General features: G+C 43.4%; 2 protein-coding genes across 8 annotated transcripts; both read left to right on the plus strand.

Annotated features, from left to right (window-relative positions):
- Positions 1-367: 367 nt before the first annotated feature.
- On the plus strand, positions 368-15,532 carry LOC108135912 (cell wall protein IFF7). 5 transcript variants are annotated; one of them, XM_017256840.2, is made up of 4 exons: positions 369-958; positions 7,537-7,989; positions 11,954-12,404; positions 12,945-15,532. In XM_017256840.2, exons 3-4 carry the CDS (start codon positions 11,982-11,984, stop codon positions 14,205-14,207), a joined length of 1,686 nt encoding a protein of 561 aa, XP_017112329.1. In that variant the 5' UTR covers positions 369-958; positions 7,537-7,989; positions 11,954-11,981; the 3' UTR covers positions 14,208-15,532. The 5 variants fall into 5 exon arrangements, with proteins under 5 accessions (XP_017112332.1, XP_017112329.1, XP_017112331.1 ...); XM_017256842.2 differs by lacking the exon at positions 369-958 and adding an exon at positions 6,073-6,178; XM_017256843.2 differs by lacking the exon at positions 7,537-7,989 and having other exon boundaries at positions 368-958.
- Positions 15,533-15,735: 203 nt separating this feature from the next.
- Positions 15,736-20,270, plus strand: LOC108135931 (RILP-like protein homolog). Of its 3 annotated transcripts, none has more exons than XM_017256877.2 (5): positions 15,736-16,813; positions 16,927-17,411; positions 18,061-18,156; positions 18,227-18,352; positions 18,512-20,270. In XM_017256877.2, exons 1-5 carry the CDS (start codon positions 16,199-16,201, stop codon positions 18,642-18,644), a joined length of 1,455 nt encoding a protein of 484 aa, XP_017112366.1. In that variant the 5' UTR covers positions 15,736-16,198; the 3' UTR covers positions 18,645-20,270. The 3 variants fall into 3 exon arrangements, with proteins under 3 accessions (XP_017112366.1, XP_041563057.1, XP_017112367.1); XM_041707123.1 differs by having other exon boundaries at positions 18,517-20,270; XM_017256878.2 differs by having other exon boundaries at positions 20,098-20,270.
- The last annotated feature ends 831 nt before the right edge of the window (positions 20,271-21,101 follow it).

The raw sequence follows: 21,101 nt of genomic DNA on the forward strand, positions 1-21,101 counted from the left end.
CTGTTCTTTGTTGTGCCAGCTTCTCGACTTCGAGTTTAAGAGCTGGTTAGTCAGGCTGTCCGAAGAACTAAACGACAACATAAGCACAAAGTGCCCTTAATTAGGTAGAGGAAAGCAAATAAAATTGTGTTAGCAGGCCCATTAAAAGATAAAAGTTAACTTGCAATCAAGAAGTAGGGACTAAGAAATACCCGTTCCAAAGACTTGTCGCTTATTCGCTTACGATTCTGATTTTAAACAACTGTTATTAAGAGTCCCCGATTGTTTTCAAATTTCGAATTTCAAATTTGGCGCCCTACCTTCTCTATCGCCTCTCACTCTCTGCCGCAGGAATTTCGCTGCTCGCGATGCAACAACAAATCAGAATCTGTCCATTTGCCGACGCTCGCCGTTGCCGTTGTCGTTGTAGCCGCGCTGCCGCCAGAGAGCTGTGTTTGCTTGCCGTGTTTATTATTTTTCTAGACTGCGGGCACGGTGCTGAGAAAAATATCCATTTTTTGTTTTGCTTTTTGTTTGGTTTTGTGTCGTCGGCAAGAAGGCCGAAAAGCGGTAAATCGTCCAGCCACCCACACAAGCACAGGCCGAATCGAAGTCGGGCTCAGAGAGCATACATATGTGTGCGGAGAAAAGTGCTGAGTAAGCTGGAAAACATTGCGAAAAACGCGTGTTGCATGTGGGCCAAGGAAGAGGAAAAGGAAGCAGAAGCAGTAGCAGAAAAAACAGCAAGTGAGTTTGTTTGCTGCTTTTTGTTTGGTTTTGTGTCATCGGCAAGAAGGCCGAAAAGCGGTAAATCGTCCAATCACCCACACAAACACAGGCCGAATCGAAGTCGAGCTCAGAGAGCATATGTGTGTGGAGAAAAGTGCTGAGTAAGCTGGAAACATTGCGAAAAACGCGTGTTGCATGTGGGCCAAGGAAGAGGAAAAGGAAGCAGAAGCAGTAGCAGAAAAAACAGCAAGTAAGTTTATAATTCGCATATAAAACAGGAAAACTACATATCAAATCCAATTGAAGTTTTAAGCTCCGTCTGTGTGTGTGTGTGTGAGCGGAGCGCGTGTGTGTGAGTGAGTGTGCGTTTTTCCACCCCAAGAGCGCGCTTGAAAATCCAAAACGAGGTTTCGGATTGTTTTTGGATCCTACCCTGGTTGAGAACGTGTTTCAGTTTTTGGATGGACAGCTGTTTGCTCCTTGTTGTTGTTTCGATTTATGACATCAACACACGCTCCCAGCTCACACACACACACACACACGCGTGTAGGCAGAGCTTTGTTTTTGTACTTAGGCTAAAGCTCTTGCTTGAAGCTCAAAACCAAGCTGTTGTTGTTTCATTTTTTTTCGTCCTTTCGGAGCGCGCTTTATTGTTGTTTGTGTTTCCTCGAAATAAATTTTATCGATTTACGTCGAAAAGCTATAAGCTGGTATATTGGAAAATATTAATTAGTGGAGGTCATCTTCGATTTATGATCTTAATCCACAGCTTTTACTCACGAATTCATGGGGATGTGTGATAAAACAACAACAACAATATGTATATTCATATGCATATGCCAACATTAAGTTCGATATAATCTTAAACTATTGGAAGTTTTGGAAATCATAAGGATCCCTTAACACTCTGTTACCAATTTATTTTGTTTGTGTTAATAACTTTATGAGAATATTAGAATCATTCTCTTCCCAAATAAATTCCGATGTTCTTGAACTTTGGAAACAGGTCTTTAAATCCCCAAAAAATAGGCTTTGATAAAATTTACAACGCAGCTAATCAGTTCGTTCACCATTGATGAATATCGTTATTGCTTACGTTAATAATATTTCATATAATGATCATAGTTTTTATAGGTTCGCAAAACTAAAAATACAATACAAGATTTTAACCTAGTTTCCCTTGATTATTGTACTACCTTTTTACCCCTAGCCATCAGGTCTTCCAAAAATGTTCGGCCAAAAATAATGGAAAACTGAAAAAAATTGGAAAAAGCTGGCGCATGGGTTAGGGCGGGGAAAACTTTTATGTTGTTTTGGCCTAAAAATATCGCGCCCAGCGAACGTGAGTTTTCCCGACTCTGCTCCGAAAACGAAATCTCAAAGTTCCAACTGCGATCGTTGATCCCCTGCGATCCGTTGTGATCTGAACCAAGATCGCCCTGGCACTTCTCGAAATAGCACTCATTGGTATCGTGGGCTGTCTAATTTTGGGCTCGTCTTGAGCAGGTTCTTTTGCTGTGTAGTACCCACTCCCGTTGTTCCTGCGCTGGCTTTGTTTTCCCGATTTCTTTTCCAGCCCCATGCCGGGCACTCGAAGCCCGCGCTCGTCTATTTATCCGTCTATATATAGAGTCCCGACTTCGGCTTAGTTCGGGGTACCTTGCGAGCGGCAGGCGAAAGGTGGAAAGGGAAGTTCAATTACCTTTAAATGGATTACACAAACAAATAGTAGGGCTGCCACAGGGACGGCGAGGCGGGGCGGGGCGGGGCGTGTTCGGGGCGGAAGCCTATATTAAACACAGACACGCACTCACACCCCACAACTAGATAAAGAAACACAAACAGAGACACAAGGCAGAGCAAAGCGATCGGGCCTGATCCCGATCCTCAGCCCCAACCCCGCTTTTCTCTTAACTTGGACAGTGGAGCGGGAAGAACGGGGCAAGGGGTAGGGGCAGGGGCATGGGCGGGGGCACCGTCGGCGATGCTGCCAAAAATAAATTTGAACTCAAATCGCAGCGGCAGACGCGAGTTGCCAGTGAAAACAACGGCTGCCAAGAAAAAAACCAACGCAACGAATTAGTCTTCAAAGACCGGCCCATCTCTATTTCTTTGGGCCTGGGCCATCGGACGAAAAGTATGTAGTACTGGCTGGCAACGCATCCAAAACAAGCCCACTTCTCATCCGACACTTGGATATAATATTTGGTTAGTTCAGGATTTGATATGGAGATATGCATGGGAGCTCTATAGGTTTTGTAGGAGTCAGGAATATTGTGTATTCCCTTATCCCAAATTCAGCGATTTCAATTTGATACACTAAAAAATATCTGGCTATTAACTTTCACATTTTTTATATCAAATGAAAATAATATATATAAAAAGTCAATATTAAATACAATGCATATTAAATTAAATAGCATGTTTAATATAATGTAAAAGATATTAGATTTTAGGGGACCTATTAGTTTTAAAATAATTATATTTTAATTTAATATTAAATAAAATTAAATTTCCAAATAATCGAAAATAGTCAAATTAAATTAGTATTGAAATAGTCAATTGAAAAATTAAAGTTTCCATGCATAAAATAAATTTAAAATATCCGCAATGGGCGTTGATTTTCGTCGAAAAAATATTTGAATTGAATACAAAATACTTAGACTTTTTAGGTATATTTGTATACCCATGCAGAGGGTATTATAATTTCAGTCAGAAGTTTGCAACGCAGTGAAGGAGACATCTCCAACCCTATAAAGTATATATATTCTTGATCAGCATCACTAGGAGAGTCGATCTAGCCATGTCCGTCTGTCCGTCCGTTTCTATGCAAACTAGTCTCTCAGTTTTAAAGCTATCTGCATGAAACTTTCCCAAAAGTTGTCTTTCTATTGCAGGTAGTATATAAGTCGGAACGAGCCGGATCGGACGACTATAGCATATAGCTCCCATAGGAATAATCGGAAAAATAAATTAAAAAAAATTATAACTTTGGTGTTTTTTAATTTTTTTGTAAGTTCTTCGAGATATAGTAATGGTTAAATATTTCAGAATTACGTTTTAAATTTCATCAAAATCGGACGACTATAGCATATAGCTCCCATAGGAACAAACATATATAAATAAATAATAAAGTAAAAGTAGCAATGGTTAAATATTTCAGAATTACGGTTTAAATTTCATCAAAATCGGACGACTATAGCATATAGCTCCCATAGGAACAATCGTATAGCTGCCATAGGAACTATCGAATAATTAATAATTAAGCTGCAAATCATTATAGCTTCAATGGTTTTAAACATACACGCAAGTAAAATCATAATTTTAACGTTTTCAAGAGTATTTAGTTTTTGAAATAGCTGCAAGGGTATATGAACTTCCGAAGTTTGCTTGCTTTCTTGTTACCATTGTGAATGGCGCCATTATTTGGGTCTTATACTTGTGGCCAAATGATTTTAAATTTTTTCGAAAAATAGTTACAGCAGGAAAGAAAAGCAATTAAATACGATTTTTCCACTTCCCCTGTTTAAATATTATGAGTGTTTGTAGACGCCTTAAATAATCCAATTACTTAGAACCTTTAGTCTTAACCACTGCTACTAAATTTATATAAAAAAAAATTGATGTTGCTGGTGTAGTCAATATATTTTTTAGGGAATCGCAAGGCCAGCTCAAGGATGGTAAACTAATTTTTTTTTGCAGGGCAGGGAAGGCGGTCCGTCAGGGGGCAAGTGACGCAACGTGGCATGGACAAAAAGAGGCGTCCGGAAGGCGGGGCATACGTGCCCAACCTCATTAGTTTCGAGTTTCCAAAAACGCACGCACACCAGCGCACAATCGCCGAAACACGGGGGCCGAAAAAAACGGGGAAAAGACGGGGAAGTGAGGAAAATCGAAAATGGAATATGGAATATGGTTTTCCACACGCTCGGACCCGTTAATTTTCATCTTCGGCGAGAGAGCTTAAACAACGGCTATTTGTAAACGCAGGCAGATGCCTGCCAGCCCGAATATCGCTCCCGCCGCCCGTTCCGTCCACCGCTCCTGGCCAGAAACCAAAACCAAAGCGATCCAAACCGATCTCTCTCTCGCATTCCCTCCACCTCTCACTCTGTGCGACTTTGGGGCAGCTATTTATAAAGTCGAAAATACTTTTCAGCTGCCATGTTGCGAGATGCCAAGTACAGTTGCGTACTCGAGCGATTGGGCCAGATCAGATCGGTTTGAATGAGATCGGTTTAGCACTCGACAAGCGTCAGAGAGGAGGATTAACCAGGAACTCTCCGGGATGAGTTGGTACTCACAGAGCACTAAATGTGGCTCTAAGCTCTTGCGTAATCGCTTACAAAAGATCTGTGTTCTACGAACTCTAAGAATCTTTCAGAGAACACCCTTCGTGGAACCAATAAAAAAGTTTTTCCCAATTCGAAAATGTGCAATTTGTAATTGCCTTTTTAGTTTCTTTTTTTCAACCGGAAACTTGATTTAAAGTTTTGAATCCATATTAAACCAAGCATCAAAATTATGGAATGGTAAGACATTGGGGTTGGAAACTTTTTATAGGAAAACATAAGAATTTGCCGGTTTTGTAATTTTTTTCTTGCATTTTAAAAACAGGTCTTTGCCTTACCGCCCACAAACTTTTAACGGACACCCTTCGTAAAAACCATGAAACTGATTTTCTCAATTTATTTTAGTTCCTAGGATATCGTACACCAAAATTAAAAGGATATGTGGTCTTGTTAAATTTTTTCTTATTTAATGTCAAAGTTAGTAAAGTAAATATGGAGACTATATTTCTTGAACATATTCAGATAAAATCTATTTAAAATCTAGCTAAAATGCAGCTAAAATCCAGCTAAAATCTAAGGTATATCAGGTATCTACTGTTTTGTGTTAGGCTCTTTAGGATCCCAGATAAGCTCCAATATGCTGGGAACCTCTGGATGGCGCTGCTCCTGTGGGCATACAAAGCCATCCCAGGCTGGATTTTCTTTTGTTTTCCTGCTGGCTTGCATTGTAAATAACTTTTGCTGCGACTGTGCTGTGCGTAGTGTAAAATCATTTTCCCGAAGCTCCGCTCTCTCGCTTTCTCTTGGACAGACATGCAGATACAGATACTCGTGGACGGGAGGCTGCACAGATACAGATGCGCGGCGGCAGAGCAGAACTTTCGGTTGGAAATTTGCCAACCCCTCATGGCGCTTTTCGACGCGATCAGCTCGACCCCAATAGACGGGGGACGGGGGGCGGCCGACAGGGATGGCGGGGGGGCGTGCACCTTCGGAGACGCAGCCAACAGGCTGCGACGGCTGCTCGGACCGCTCGAGTCTCGGTATTCTGCGGCTGAATTCCGAATTCGCTTTCAGTATTCAGTTAGACTGCGACGGCTGCTCTTTGAGTGCGGCCAAGGAACGGAGCAACATCAGAACCTGAGCATTCGAATCCCGAATCGGGCCAGTTCGGAACGGTAAGCGGTTGGCAGCGGTTATCCGGGAACGGGAACGGGTACGGGTAACGGGTAAGGCACGCTCTCGTCTCTGCGCTTTGATTTCAACTTTTGTTTCTTGGTCCGCGTCTATTTTGGTTTTGGGGGTACTAGGGGGCTTTAGGAGATGGTGAGTGGCTGGGGAACCATTTGTTTTTCATGCCAAGGCGTGTGGGCGAACGGAAGCGAAGAGAAGCAGATGAACAGGGCCAGCTCCGAATGCCTCTGCTTTCCTTCGATTTTCGCTGTTGTTTGTTTGCAATGAGCGAGATCTGCGCCTTCTTCATTCTTTGAATTCTTGATTCGTCATAAACATATATTCCCAAAGCTATACACTGCTTTATATAAAAAGTGTATGACTGCGCCTCCGATTCACTGAGTTTTTTTTTTTTTATTATATTTCATCTTTGAACAGGAACATTCTTGCAACGGGCTTAGATATATAGTTATATTTTAGACATAACATTTTTTTTTAGATGGGCTAATGAGATTCTTAGTTACTTGTTTTCTAAAGACTGGCTTAGAACTCTTTTTAGGACTTGGTTTGTTTCAATAGATTGCGCAGTTTGGTTCTACACACTTTTAAAGTTATTTTTTTGTTATTTATCTGTTTTTTTTTATATGCTCAAGAACAGCAGCAGAAAGATACGCTTTTAAAATTAAATTTTGGTATAATTTAATTTAAAAACTGTGGTGAAAAGATTTTTAAAAGTTCAACAAGTTTTAATAAAATAATGATGTCATTTGGAAACACTTTAAAAAACTTGAAATTGGCCTGAGTTAAGTGAATTGTCATAGATCCTTGTTTGGGATTCAAAAACTCTTTTTTGAACAGTAAAACCATTTGGCCCATTAACACAAGCCATTGGCCGTAGCTTATCGAGTCCGGCGGATCAGGTGTGTAGTGGTTGGTGGGCGATGTTTGATGAGTCACTCACCCGACTTCCAAGTTTCCGTGGAGCCACAAGCCCACCTTAAGGCGATAAGATAATGCCGGGTAGCCATACAGCCAGATTAGATATTAGTTTCAGTGCGGTTTTAGTGAGGCCTAACCAGGGGATTTCCTCTCCTCTCCCTTCCCAAATGGAGAGGGTGCGATAGAGCAGGTTCCGTTCTGATCGGGCCAAAACAGAACAGATAAGAGGGCTGAATTGGTGGTATCCCAGAGCAGAACTCGAATCAAGTCAAGAAGTCTTCTTCTGTTTGTGCTGTGTATTCGTATCCGTACATGCCTGCGCTTTTCCCGCCGCTTTTCCCCCGCTTTCTATCTCCGTTGATGTTTACGTTTTGCCGTGATTTCGTATTAACAAATTCACTTCTCTATGTATTTTTAATTTTAGTCCAAGGTTTGAAACAACAACTGTGAGCAGTGGAAACAAAACGAGCGTTCAGCTATAAACGATATCAAAACCAATAGGAAGAAACGCACACAAAGAACCGAAAACTGAAAACCAAAGACAAAGTCTTCGGAAGAGAGCGCAGAGAGGGACAGAGACAGGGCGAGAGCGAGAGGGACAGAGACAGCTGGCGGTCAGCGACGTTGGACAAGTAGTTGAAAATATTGCGCATACGCCGCGTGAACCGAAGGCAAAGAACAACAAGCCGTGCGTTCGTTCTTGTTCGAATTTCACAGATTCAGTTTAAAGGAAACCCAGAATAGAGGAAAGAAGAGAAAGATAAACATAGAGGAGTGAAAAGATAAGGAGGAGCAGGAGGAGGGCAAGTGAAGAAGGGCCGTGGATCAGCGGCTACGAACGAAATCCATTTCAAACCGTAGCCAGCCTTAAATCCAGGTGAGTCCAGGCTTCTGAAAACAATGTAACCGCTTACCTATCCAGTTTAATAATGGCTATGAGTTTTAGTTTTAGATTTAACAAGTTATGGGTAAATAGATACAACTATGTATATTGAATTACAATAGGAGGAATAATATATTAAATAGTTAAAAATTATGTGCATATAATTAAACATATTCCTACATGATAGAAGGGGAGAAACGCATAATCTTAATCTTTAGTCAAACTAAAAGTCTATTCAAAGTTCTTTTACAGTTCGAAACCATGAGGTATATATCAGGTAATGGGTAAATAGATAGAGCAATGTACATTGACATACATTATGTGAAGTTATACTTTAATTCGTTAGATACATTTTATGTGCATATCATTTAAAAAATTGCAGTGTGCTTTCTCTAAAGGCAAAAAGAGGGAAAGTATATTTAATATTATTTATCTAAAACTTCATTCAAACTTTAATCTTCTTTAAGTTCTACATTTAGTCCGATCACGCAAAGAGTTTAATGATTAAAAGATGGCAATGTAAGCTCTTAGCCGGTCTTGAGTAAAGAAGGAGCTGGACACGAGATCCCGAATTCAAATGTGTGACTCTGACGCTGGAGATTGAAGATTGCACAACGCTGGCCCGTATTTCCAAGCGCTTTTGCTACGCTCACACATACGGGGAACATTACACCCATTCAGCGGTGAGCGCTGCCCGATTCCCCTATTCCGCTGCTCTGGCAGTAGCAGTAAAAATTGTTAACTCAAGCGCTGCGGTTGGCGACGCTCGGGGAAAATGCGTACCCCTCTCCCCGCCAGAAAGCATGCGCGGATTACCAGGAGACTTCGTCGCCAGAGTCACCAGTTAATTACGAGGAAAAGCAGAAGAATAGTAAACACTACCACAGCCACAGACACAGCCACAGCTACTTCGAACGGTGGAGTCAGGTGCGTCTGGAACCGGGGTTTCCACAGGGGGGCTTTTGATGAACGGGAAGGTGCTGACTGGTTGCACTGAGTGCGGGGTTTGCAACGTTATCGGCGTACAAACAAAGCCAATTAGAACTTGAAACTCACCCGACGCCCTGCAACCCCCACCCACAGAGGGTGAAGCTTCACTCCCACCTCAATTGCCCCTTTTCCCCTGGGCTCGCTTTTATCAGCGGCTTATCAGTAAATAATTCCACCTGTTGCGCGGCTTGCGCGAGTGTGAGTGTGTATGTGTGTAGATAACTTGAGGTGAGGTATCGCATTAAGCAACGCTTGTGCTGCCCCACAATTGTGGTCCCCAAAAAGTAAACTTTGCTTGTTTGCAGTGCTCAACGCTACGCTGAAATGAAATGGAAGCCCCATTGCCGGCGGATTTCGTAGATAACCAAACCGAACTGAAACGAAACGAAACAAAACCAAGCGAACCCACACTTGTACACGTAGGGACCGATACAGATACAGATACAGATACTGAGCAGTCTGCCTCAAATCTTATCTTAAAACTTGACTCGACAGCGGCGCAGTGACGCAGACGCTTAGCAATGCCGCTTCGATTGCTCAGACTGGTACAGTTCATCGGGCAATCGATCAATTACCGTTTTCATACCATAAACACCCCAAAAAATCCTTTTTAAACTGCTCCAAAATGTAATTTACATGGAGTACTGTATTCAGTTATCCTTATCATCGTAGTTGTGATATTCTGTTGTTTCTGCCATAACTGTAATACTGTTATTTTCAAAAAAGTGGTAAATGCACATTTACATATGAGTTAGATAACATCACTTTTAGGACTCTCAGGCCAAATTTTTCGTCCTTCAGGGTAAGTTAAATCTAGGCTTTTAACTGCTAAACGGATTAAATTTTTCAATAAAAAAGAATAATAAAAAATAATAATAATGGTTTTCTAAAGCCAACTGTTAAGGTTAAGTTCTTAAACTATTTTTACATCGGTTGGTGTCCTATTTGCCTGTCGATCTTTCTCCTCTCCCAGTCAATTGAGGTTATGTCACCCATTCATTAATTAAAACCGCGTGGGCTCAAATATTTTTGTTCTTGAGTTTCCACTCTCTCGTTTTCTCTCACACGTCAGCTCAACCCTTACTTTGTTGCAGCTTGTCGCTTTCAAGCCAAAAACAACAACGTTTATTTATAAACTATTCTTGTTGTTGTGGGGGCCTCTCTCCCCACCCATTCCCTCCTCTCTTCTCCAAGTTTCGCTCTCTCGTACACTCACTTCACTGTTCTTGAGCCTCTTAGTCTTGCTGTTGTTGCTTCGACTTCGCCTTTGCTTCTTCGAGGGTTGTTGTTGTAAACTCGGTTTCAAGCTTTAATTACGTCTCACACAAATGCTCGTGTGTGTGTGTGCAAACAGTGGAGCTCACTGTGTGGGGGATTGGATGGGAGGAGATAGAAGGGGGAGGTTCTTCTGCTATTCCTATTTTTGTTTGCCCAGCGCCGACGTCGCTGCACTCCAACGGTACTTCTGAGCGTGCCCGAATTCGAATTCAAATTTAGTCGAGCTTTGCGCCTCGTCGCCGCCGTTCGCGAAGTTTGTGGCTGATTCGTTTTCCCCAGTTTTCCCCACTCTCTCCGCTCCATCGCTCTCTTCGTGGTTTGCCACCCACTTTTTTTCACCCGCTCGCCGGCTTTGGCGCGGCCTTAAAACGTGAGTACACTACCCCTCTCTCAGGCTCTTCTCCCTCGCCCATGTATGTGTGCTTTTTGTGTGGGAGAGTTTCACGCTAATCTGCAATTTCCAGATAAGATATCGGTTAGTGCAGAGTTTTATTGCTGTCCCTGTCCTTTCACTTCTGTTTCTGCCACCTCTGAAGAGCAGCTTTGGTACCCATTATCCTTTGATTGACCATTTTTTAGGATCATCTACACTGTTTCGGAACAATCGATAAAAGGCGGTAAGCCGCTGGTTAATGCAGTCCGTTATCGAGGATTTCACAGGGGTGGTCTACAGTGAAAGAAAAATTTATTGCTCATAATTTATCAATTATATATCGATAGTCTGGTAACATTTTGTTAAGACATTTTACATTTAAAGGCTAAAAAGATATACTTAGAGGACAGATTTATTTTGCAACAGGTTAATATCTACTCATATGACCTGCTGCTCTTTCTCAGTGTATTGCGCTTCTTTCTCTCTTTTTACGTCTGCGTCGGCAGCACATCACTCTTACAAACTGAGCCCATGCGTCTGCGTGTGTGTGACTGGCAATGAGTGGAGCAGTTGCGCTTCATTTTGTTTTTATTATTTTATTAATTAAAGAACGGCGGTTGTAGTGGTCTTTGTATAGGTGGGATCGATGGCAAGGGGGTGTGTAATCAGAGATTGGTAAGGTGGTGCGCAGCTGGCGGAGTTCTCTTTCAAAGAGCCACATTGAAGCTTTCGGATCTCGAAGTCATTCAAGCCAAAATTAAACCAAGAACTTCTGGGCATCGTTCTTCAAAGCTAAATAATAAAATATAAGGAGCACATAATATACAAAAGACTTAAACTTGGTCAAATAAGTTAAGACCATACATTTTTTCACCTTACGCATCTCAACTCATTGCCAATAAATAAGCTGAGTCACACATTTCTTTTTACATTGTTGGATAATGTAAACTAATTTTATACCAACAATAAAAACAAACTATTTTGCGTCACATAGCTATGCATAAAACAAAGAAATAACTAAAATATAATATTCTAATATTTATTATGCGTAAATAAATTAAATTATCGTTATTATGATCGTTTCTAAGACAGGTCTATGATAATGTCCTTTTTACATGGGACGTGCCCATATCAACTCGCATAGTGATACTCATCAAGAACTAAAAACAACAAACTTTTAAAAGAATGATAGTGCTTAGGGTCGAAAATGAAAATTAAAATTAAACGCCAATATTCTAATTCAGATTTACAGATATGAAAGCCACAAACTTTAGAAAACGCGATTTTAATCCGACTACCGAATTTTCCTCGTTACAGCTTCACGACGTCTTGCAAACGGCTGAAAATGGAGAAGACTCCACGGTACACGCAGCGGGAGCGAAACATGGTGTTGAGCTACGCGGCGCAGTACAAAGACGTGATCGAGAACAAGCGCACGGACGCGGAGTCGAATCGCAAAAAGGACGAGGTCTGGCTGCAGATCGCCAAGGAGTTCAACTCGCGGGTCTACCACCAGCGCAGTGCCAAGCAGCTGCGCCAGCTGTACAAGAACATGAAGCTGCTGCTCAAGAAGGACCTCTGTGGCGAGGACAAGAGCAACCACTCCTTCATGGACCTGCTCAACACGCTCTCGCAGCAGGATTCCGTGGCCCAGTATATCGCCGGGCAGCTCTCGCCGGAGGGCGCGGGCGGAGGTGGCGGGAAGCAGGGCGGCGCGGGAAACGGAGGCGGGAACGGACACCACGCGGATGACTACGACGACTCCAAGGTGGGCTCATGTTTAAGATATCAGTCACTTAGAACCTCTTCAGCTAGCTTTACTTGTGCGCTCTTACTAAAATGAAATCCAATCGTTATTTTCATGGACTACATAGAGCAACTAATATAAGCGAATAAACTTCTGTTCTCTGTGTTAATTTAACGCACTTGTGAAATGTAAAGACGTTTGTACTAGGACTGACTTACTAGCAAAAGACATTTTATTTACCTAAACCTTTTTTTAATTTAAATGTACAATATTACTAAACGTAGGATTCAAATTAAGTATAAGTGTTTGAAGCCCACAAAGTATTTGACTAAACACTTGATTTAATCCAAGTCCAAGTACTATTACAGTGCTTGTAAACTTGTACTTTAAGTCTTAAGTCTTGAACAAATTTTTTTATCTATATCCTAATTCTTACAGCATTGAAAGTAATTTAGCTATTCTTACTATTCCAAGTCATTGGATTCCATAAAACCTATAAATACCTTACTAAAATGATGCCCATAATGATTTTAGTATCATTTGTTTGCCTCCCACTTACAGATGCCCCTCTACCCCGAGGGCATGGACACGGACGTGATCCTCATCAAGTCGGAGACGATCAGCGACAACGAGCAGACGGACAACGGAATGGACTGCCTGGACGACGACGATGACGACGACTGTCTGAGCCCCAAGGCGCCGGAAGTGTGCCTGGAGGAGGAGGACGACGTGCTCTTCCCCACGGATCTGCGCCAACTGCAGCAGGCGGGCGTTAGCTCCTCCGCCGCCGCCGGCAGCGTTGTTGGTGTCTGCTCCGCCTCGCTTCCAGGAAATGGAACCAGCAACGGGCTGCCGGACCCCGCGCGCCGCGCCGCCAGCTCGCCCGTGTGCTCCACCAAGACCTCGGTGAGCTCTAGCGGGAGCTATGCATCGGCACCCAAGCCGGACATTACAATCCAGACGGTGGGACACATTCGCGTGGGCAGCTTTGCCAACATCAACAAGACGTTGCAGAACGGCGGCTGCAACGCTACCACCAGTAATGGCGGCTCCACTGGCAGTGGAGTGCTGCCCCTGACGGCGGAGCAAGTGCAACAGCACACGCTTCTGAACGGCCTGGGCCTGTCCGCTGTGAATCCGCCTCAGTCGCTGCAGGCCGCCATCAATGCCGCCTACGTCTCAGCTAACCCCGCCTCGTCGGTGGCCACCAGCAGTCGCCGCACCCCGCCCACTCTGCAGCTGCCACGCCTTCAGCGCGGGAATAACAACAACAACAACAACAGCAACAGCACGAACAACTCCACGGTGAACGCCAATGGAGTGCAGCTGCTGCTTAACGGCAACCACCATACCCAGCAGTCGCACCACCATTTGGGGCGGGACAAGACGGGCGGCGTAGCCATTGGGGCGTCGGGCAGCTTCAATGGCTACAACGGTCTGGCTGTGGCAGTGCCCTGCCACCCTGCCGCCTTGAACAGCAGCGGAAGCGGCGGGAGCAGCGCCAACAGCAGCGGAGTCAATAGTGGGGCCAACACCGTAGGCGGAAGTCCTAGTGGCGGACCAGCGAGGAGCCAGCACCAGGAGCTGATGAACTCGCTGAGAATCGAGGAAAGCAAGCGGAAGATCGATCTGATCAATGCCCAAATCGAGTATTGGCAGACGCTGACGCGCAAGCTGAACAGTGAGGCGGGCCACATGCCCAATCCCGCGTGTCCTTGCCACTTCCCAGGCGCCAGTGTCCTGTCGCCCGTGGTCACTACCAGTGCCTCAACCTCCGTTGCCGTCTCCGCCAACCTGCTGCAAACGCAGGCCACCACCAGCTAGTCCGCAGTGAAGGGTCATCCAGACGATGGCGGCGACAGCGACATCATTTCAATAGTGGACATAGATGATGAGCGGTCTGAGGAGGAGGAGCAGTCGGACGAAGAAGACGACGACGACAGCGATGAAGATGACTCACAAGATGCCTTGGTCAAGGATGTGGGCGTGGTGGGCGGTCTTTCGCCGCCGCCCCACTCCTCTCCACCGCCAGCAAAGCGCTTGAAGCGCCAGGAAGCCACCTCCGAGCTCCTCAGGCAGCTGGCCCTGCAGCAGATCCAACAGAATCAGGATGCCCAGAAGGGGTGCTAGTATTTTGTCTAAGCCACCATTTAACTAACCCCATCCCACTACGTTTATGAGTACTTTTAACTATATCTATCGGTGGTGCCACAGAAATCACTAGGGTTTTCGAATCACTTATAAAGGTGTGTAAAAGAATGCTGTGAAAAATATAATGTAGTTATTCGGAAGAAGTGCATCGGACTTCAGGACCTAACATGTATTTTTGCATACATTTGGCACCTCTATAACCTAATGATTTCTGAGGCACCGCTGTGTATTTATTTACGCCTAGTTTGAGTGCCAAAAAGAAAGATAGGAGCCTTGCCATCAAGAATGCTTGCCAAAGGACCTGGACAACAGGTCACTATTTATTTGCTAACCTAACTTAACATTAGTGCTAGAATCTTTTTATTCTGTTTTTGCGTATTGAGCCATTTATTTTGGTTTTTTTTTTTTTGTAATTAGGGTTTTTAATGTTAAGTTTTTTGAGAGCTACAACCAAAAAGAAAAGAAAGGAAAATATCTTGTCTTTGTACATTTACCTTAAAATTAGACCTAACTTAATTAGAGCGAGCGCAGTTAAGAGAACACAAACGAATGAACGAAAACTGTACAAATGTGGTTCCTAATCTAGTCCCTAAACAAAAGAGTAAAGCTAAAGAGAAAGCTAAAGTGTTATGCCTAGCCGTGAACTTGTGTATTATTTTTATGTATCAACCCAGAGAGTTCCCCAAAAACCAACCCAAAGAACTGTAGCTAATTTAATGTACTTAAAGAACACGCGAAACCTAAAGAAACAAGTCTGTACAGATAGAGGAAGGTAGAAAGAGACGAGTCGAGACAAGGCGGGAGAATGAAAGAGAGATGGATAAACTTTGCTAGTCGACACTGCATAACTGTATTTTAGTGTATTTTAGTTATTGCTAATTGTACGTGTAAAATACAATTAATTGCCTACCCAGTAACCACAATTTACAAAGAAACACACCAAACTAAAAGTGACAACCAAACCAAACAAAACTCTTTATACAACTTTTGTAAACAAAAACTTATTAATAAAACAATGAATTTACTTTGTGAACATTTTGTGCTTCTATGTTTTTGTAAATATCTGAAGTCCTGTTTTATAAACAAATCTTTCGCACAGTTTAAATTATTCTGCAATTGGCGCCAAATGTTTTTGCGTTATCCAAAACTGTGCCATTTCCCGATTGTTATCGGCTTGTCGCTCTGGAACCAGTTCAATTATTACTCATCGCTTCCAGTTCCAGTTCAACAAAAATTCGCTTGCGAATAAATTGCGAAAAGCAGAAATTGTTTATGTGGGAATCGGCAGCAGCGGCGGTAGCAAAAACGACAACAAGTGCGCTAGTGAATGAAGTGAACGTGAATTCGAAACCGTTCTCCCACTCTCACGCGCACCACCACCAGTGTAGGTTTGCGAGTGTGTGTGCGAGGCCTGAAACTGGGGATTGCAAATCGCGGATCGCACATTCCCCCGCCCTTGCGACGCCTGGAACACCTGGAACGCCTGCTGGAAGAAGAGACTACCAGAAACAGGACGCCCTGGAAACAGCTGCCAACTGAAGCGGGTCTTCAGTCGCCGGAAGTTGTACAGTCCGACTGAAAACAGGTAAAAAAAAACCCACCCACCAGCCACAGCCACCAAGAGTCGTCCAGTCACCTTACTGCTGCTGCTGCTGACCACCTGGATGCCCGGCTTCCACCTCAATGAGATGGGTGAAATGGTCCTGGACGCCATCGACGACATCGGTGTGGTCGATGTGTACGACCTGGCCTCGGACATCGGCAAGGAGTACGAGCGCATCATGGACCGCTTCGGCACGGACGCCGTCAGCGGGCTGATGCCCAAGATCATAAACACGCTGGAGCTGCTGGAGGCGCTGGCCACGAAGAACGAGCGCGAGAACGCCACCATCCAGGAGCTGCGCGACAAGGTGGCCCAGCTGGAGAGCGAGAAGCTGGAAAAGGCCGAGTTCCGGCGCCGCTTCGACAAGGAGCTGGAGCTGATCGAGGAGCAGTGGCGCAGCGAGACCAACGAGCTGGTCGACCTCGTCTCCTCGCTGCAGGACGAGAACAAGCGGCTGGTCAAGCAGACGCAGGACCTGCAGTCCTCCTCCGCCCAGAGCTCCGGGCTGGGGGCCAGTCTCACCGAGAGCATCATCAGCATGACCAACCACGAGCTGCACGGCGCCCTCTCGGACACCCAGGTGCTGCAGCGGCTTAAGGAGCAGATCTACAAGCAGCGGGACGAGCTTAAGAACCGCGAGCGGGAGCTACAGGACAAGTACAGCGAGCTGGAGCACGTGAGTATCCTCGGTTTATTGGGGAAGTAAATCTTTAATTATACAACAAATTTTATAGGAATGGGTGATAGCTTATTGTGACACTTACTGATCTTCCGCATTTTTTCTGCCAGCTCACCATTCAGGCGGAGCGTCTGAAGGCCTCCGAGCGGGACACGCGGCGCCGTCACAAGCTGATGCAGGCCCAGGTGAAGACGCTCTGCGAGGAGCGCGCCGATTTTCTGGCCCAGCTGCAGGACCAGAGCCGGGACATCAATCAGCTGCGCAAGCGCCTGGGACTGGCCGAAAAAGAGAACGAGGATTTGGTGGCCTCCTACGACGATGGCCAGAACGATCCCAATCGGCCGCGGTACACCACGCGCGAGCTCAAGGAGCTGATCAGCGAGCGCGACCAGCTGCTGACCACCATCGACGGCCTCACTGAGCAGCTGGCGGAGCTGAAGCCGCCCAGCCAGGCCAAGGGTAAGCGACAACGCCACTTTTCCAGCTCCGACGACAGCGACGAGGAGGACGATGGCCATGTGGCGGACAACGACGACGACGAGGAGGAGGCGGCGGCCGAAGCAAACGAACTGGAGCCACCAGCAGCCGGAGAGACGTAAGTGCATCCTCTTAAGACGGCTATAAAATTAAACCGTACGAACCGTAAACAAGACTACTTTTCTTCACAAGATATATCAAATTAAAATAATAGTCTCTAACTCTTTTTTACGGTTCCTACTTTGGAACTCCTATCGAAAAACCAAGTGTATAAAGAAAGCTGAGTCATTTTTTTTTTCAAGTGCTAACAATATTTAAATAGACCTTATGATGCAAACATTTTATAAACAGGTGATTCATCATTTGTATGTCGGCTTTGCATAGTGTTTGCAAGGTCAACAGGTATTTAGATATCTATTGTTATCACATAAATAACTGAAAATAAACAAAGGCTTAATAACCCTAAACGTGAATTTTTTTAGTTCCTTTATAACAAGGAAACTATTATCAATCCTATTTAGTCACTTTACTTCTATACTTTCACATTTTTAATATATTTCTTAAAATATTTATTATTTGTTATTTCTGTTAAAAAAAATTATTCTTTAAAACTTCGGTTTCTGTGCGCTGAGTTTTGACGATATTTTTGTCTGCTCTTAAATGTTGGCCAAATAATTGTAATTTCGGGTCGATTTTCTTAAAAATTTTTCAAAAATGCCAGCAGAGCTGTAATCATTGATTTCACACATATTTATACAACTTTTCAGGCCGCCTGGTCACGATGCGCCCGTGCAGGGACCGCTGCCCTACGAGCCGGACGATGCGCCATGGAAAAAGACTTCCGAGTCGGGAATCCGCAAGTTGTAAGAATAATGCATTTTACCAAGGGGAGCCTTTATTCACACTAATTCATAATAAAACCTTGTCTTGCAGTTTCCGGAAACTCTTCTCGGACCCGTCGGACGGAAACAACACATTCCCGAAGCGTTCGCTGGCCACGCTCTCCAAGATGGCACTTCAAGCCACGCCCGGTTCCGTGGCCGCCTCCACAGCGGCGAAGTAAGCGCCCCTTAAGTATCCGAGTTGGCGTGCATTTCACTTTTTGTTTGTTTTCTGTTTTCTGTTTTTCCGTTTCCGTATCCGTTCGCACTGCCCCGCACCCTGCATCTTGCATCTTTACTTATTTATTGATTTATTTATTATTTGATTAACGTTTAGTTTAGGCAACTGCCTCTATCTGACCCTTTCTCTCGCCATTCACCTGCTCCGCCTGAGCTGTACATACATAATTTACACACTTGATTGCTGTGCCCTCTTAATTCTAAGTTGTTATGCGATTTTATTTACGTAATAAGCGTTTCTTCGTAACTCGTAACTCGTAACCCGTAACCCGTAAACCTTAACCGTATTGGATAATATGCAAGTGTTCCAATGAACAAGAATAAGAAATGTGCAAAGATTGCCGAGTGAGTTTTTTATGAATTTAGACAAACGGGAAAGAAAACAAAAGTGACAAATGAAAGCAAATGTAGGAGGACTCCGGTTCTGGGACCCCAGATTTTAGAGAGTGCACGAAGAATGAGAAGGTTTTGCTTCAATTATCCGTAGTCTAACTATCCCCGATCCCCACTCTATCTCTCTTGAACCCGGCTAGCACTATCCCAATTGAATATACATCTGTCGGAAGGTATTCAAGCATTCTCATAGCAGTTGCCCCATGCGGCCTTATATATATATTACAAATTTATCAATTAACGCAAACTTTAGAAAGAGAAAATCAAAACAAAAAAAAACGGTAAATATATAATTGATATATAATTAGCAAACGTTACAAACTTAGCGCATTGTTTGTTGAATTGAATTAAACTAACTAAAACGAAGCCAAACTAAGCATGTTAGATTCCATTGATCGCATTAGAGTGCACAAAGATGCCAAAAAACGAAAATCTCCAAGTAATCCGATCGTCGACCAGTCTAAATCGAATGTTTTTACCAACTAGCTTTACCATATACTTGGCTTGATCAGCTTTCTCCAGTTGTTTTAAAACCAGTGTGAACCAAAATCGTAATCCAATATACTTCAAAGCCCAGTGCTTTCAGTCGAATGGATGTTTTGTCCCTAGAGCAGTCTTTTATTCTAATTCATTATAAACCAATATATAGCTTGTGCCGAAACAAGTTTAAAATATAATTTGTGTTAATTGCCACAATGGCGCTACATGTTTTTAGAAAATTCGGCAAAAAACTTAAAATTTCAAAATGAGATGACTTCTTTCATGTTCGAGGTTCAATCTCCGCTTGACTTACTACTTAACTCTCTGTTCCCCTTGCACTCACAAAGCTCAAAGCGAGGAAACTCCAGTTACATATCAGCTTTATCGATAGCATCGATTTAAATGTGCCAAAGACTAATTGTTCGTATCTATTAACCCGACCCTCAACCTATCCATTCCCCTGCACCCCATCTCAAACAATCTATGTATCTCGTTTCAATTACAACAAATTGTGGCAACTGAACTTTTATAAATTTGAGCGTAGCTGTTTCGATGTGACATTGGACTAACAAAAGAATATTGAGATCGTTAGAATGAAGACCACTAAGCAAAAGAGGATGGTGGAGATGGAGAGACATTGTATTTGAGTATTTGGTGAATTAATGTTAACTAAATTTATATACACATATACACATGCATTATACATAATATACTTTACTATATACTATGTAATACTTTATTATACGGAACTATGACTAACCAAAAAGACAACAACAAGGCAACAATTATACAAAATTAAATGCGTACCAGGGTGTCACTAGGAGCAAATCGGGAGCAACCGGACCACGCTTGAGGATCGGAGTGAAGCGGAGATGGCAACGACTCCACATCTGCTCGACCTTCGACCCCTGTACCTACATACATACATTTTATGAGTGGCTCAGCGTGAGCTACCGTCAAGAATAAAAATTTTAAACCATTGACATCGATTTGGATTGAATGATTTACTCTATGTTGGAGTTAAGTGGACAATAACGTTTACAAGGATTTCAAGGTGCTTATGTTATATCTTTCAACAACATTTTTAAGGCTTAGTTTTAATTTGGTTTATTGTTTTTATTTGGCATCAAAATCCTTCAGAAAACTCAAGAAAAAAAGATGACCGCTACCAGCCAAGAATTATTTACAAGCAGGAAGTGTCAAGAATTAAAGTCCAGAGAGATAAAAACCATTGAAATCGACTTGGTTGGGGCTAACTCGACCATTACGTTTACAAAGATTTCAAGGTGCTCATGTGATATCTTTAAACAACATATTTTTGATTTTATTTTAATTGGGCTTATTTTTATTTTCTGAATCAAATTTTTGTACAATGATTTTCAAGAAAAGTCAAGAACAGAAATCAGAAACAGAACTAAAAGTCAAGGGAGATGGGTCTGCTGAAATCCAGGAGTTTGATGTGGATAGTGGATGAAGACGACGAATGGGTGACGAGCCACCATATGGACAGCACTATTGCACTGAGGATAGTGTATGCTCTGCCGCTGGAAGGTAAGTGACTTAAGCTTAATTGTTTTGCTGAGTAGCGGGTATCTATTAGTCGGGAAACTCGACTATGGCGTTTTCCCTCCACTGAATATGTTCATGAAGCATATTTTGGAACGGGTTCTGTGTACGAATTCCCATTGCCAAAATAATAATCTTCATTGGGTACGATAGGCTGGCCATTACGTAACAGTTCTTCCTCGGGGATTCCCCCATCGGGGTGCTTGGAGCTTTTCCCCAGGAGCTTTTTGCCTGGGCAAGCCAAGCTT

Source organism: Drosophila elegans, unplaced genomic scaffold, assembly GCF_018152505.1.
Source record: "Drosophila elegans isolate 14027-0461.03 unplaced genomic scaffold, ASM1815250v1 contig_149, whole genome shotgun sequence".
Lineage (NCBI taxonomy): Eukaryota > Metazoa > Arthropoda > Insecta > Diptera > Drosophilidae > Drosophila > Drosophila elegans.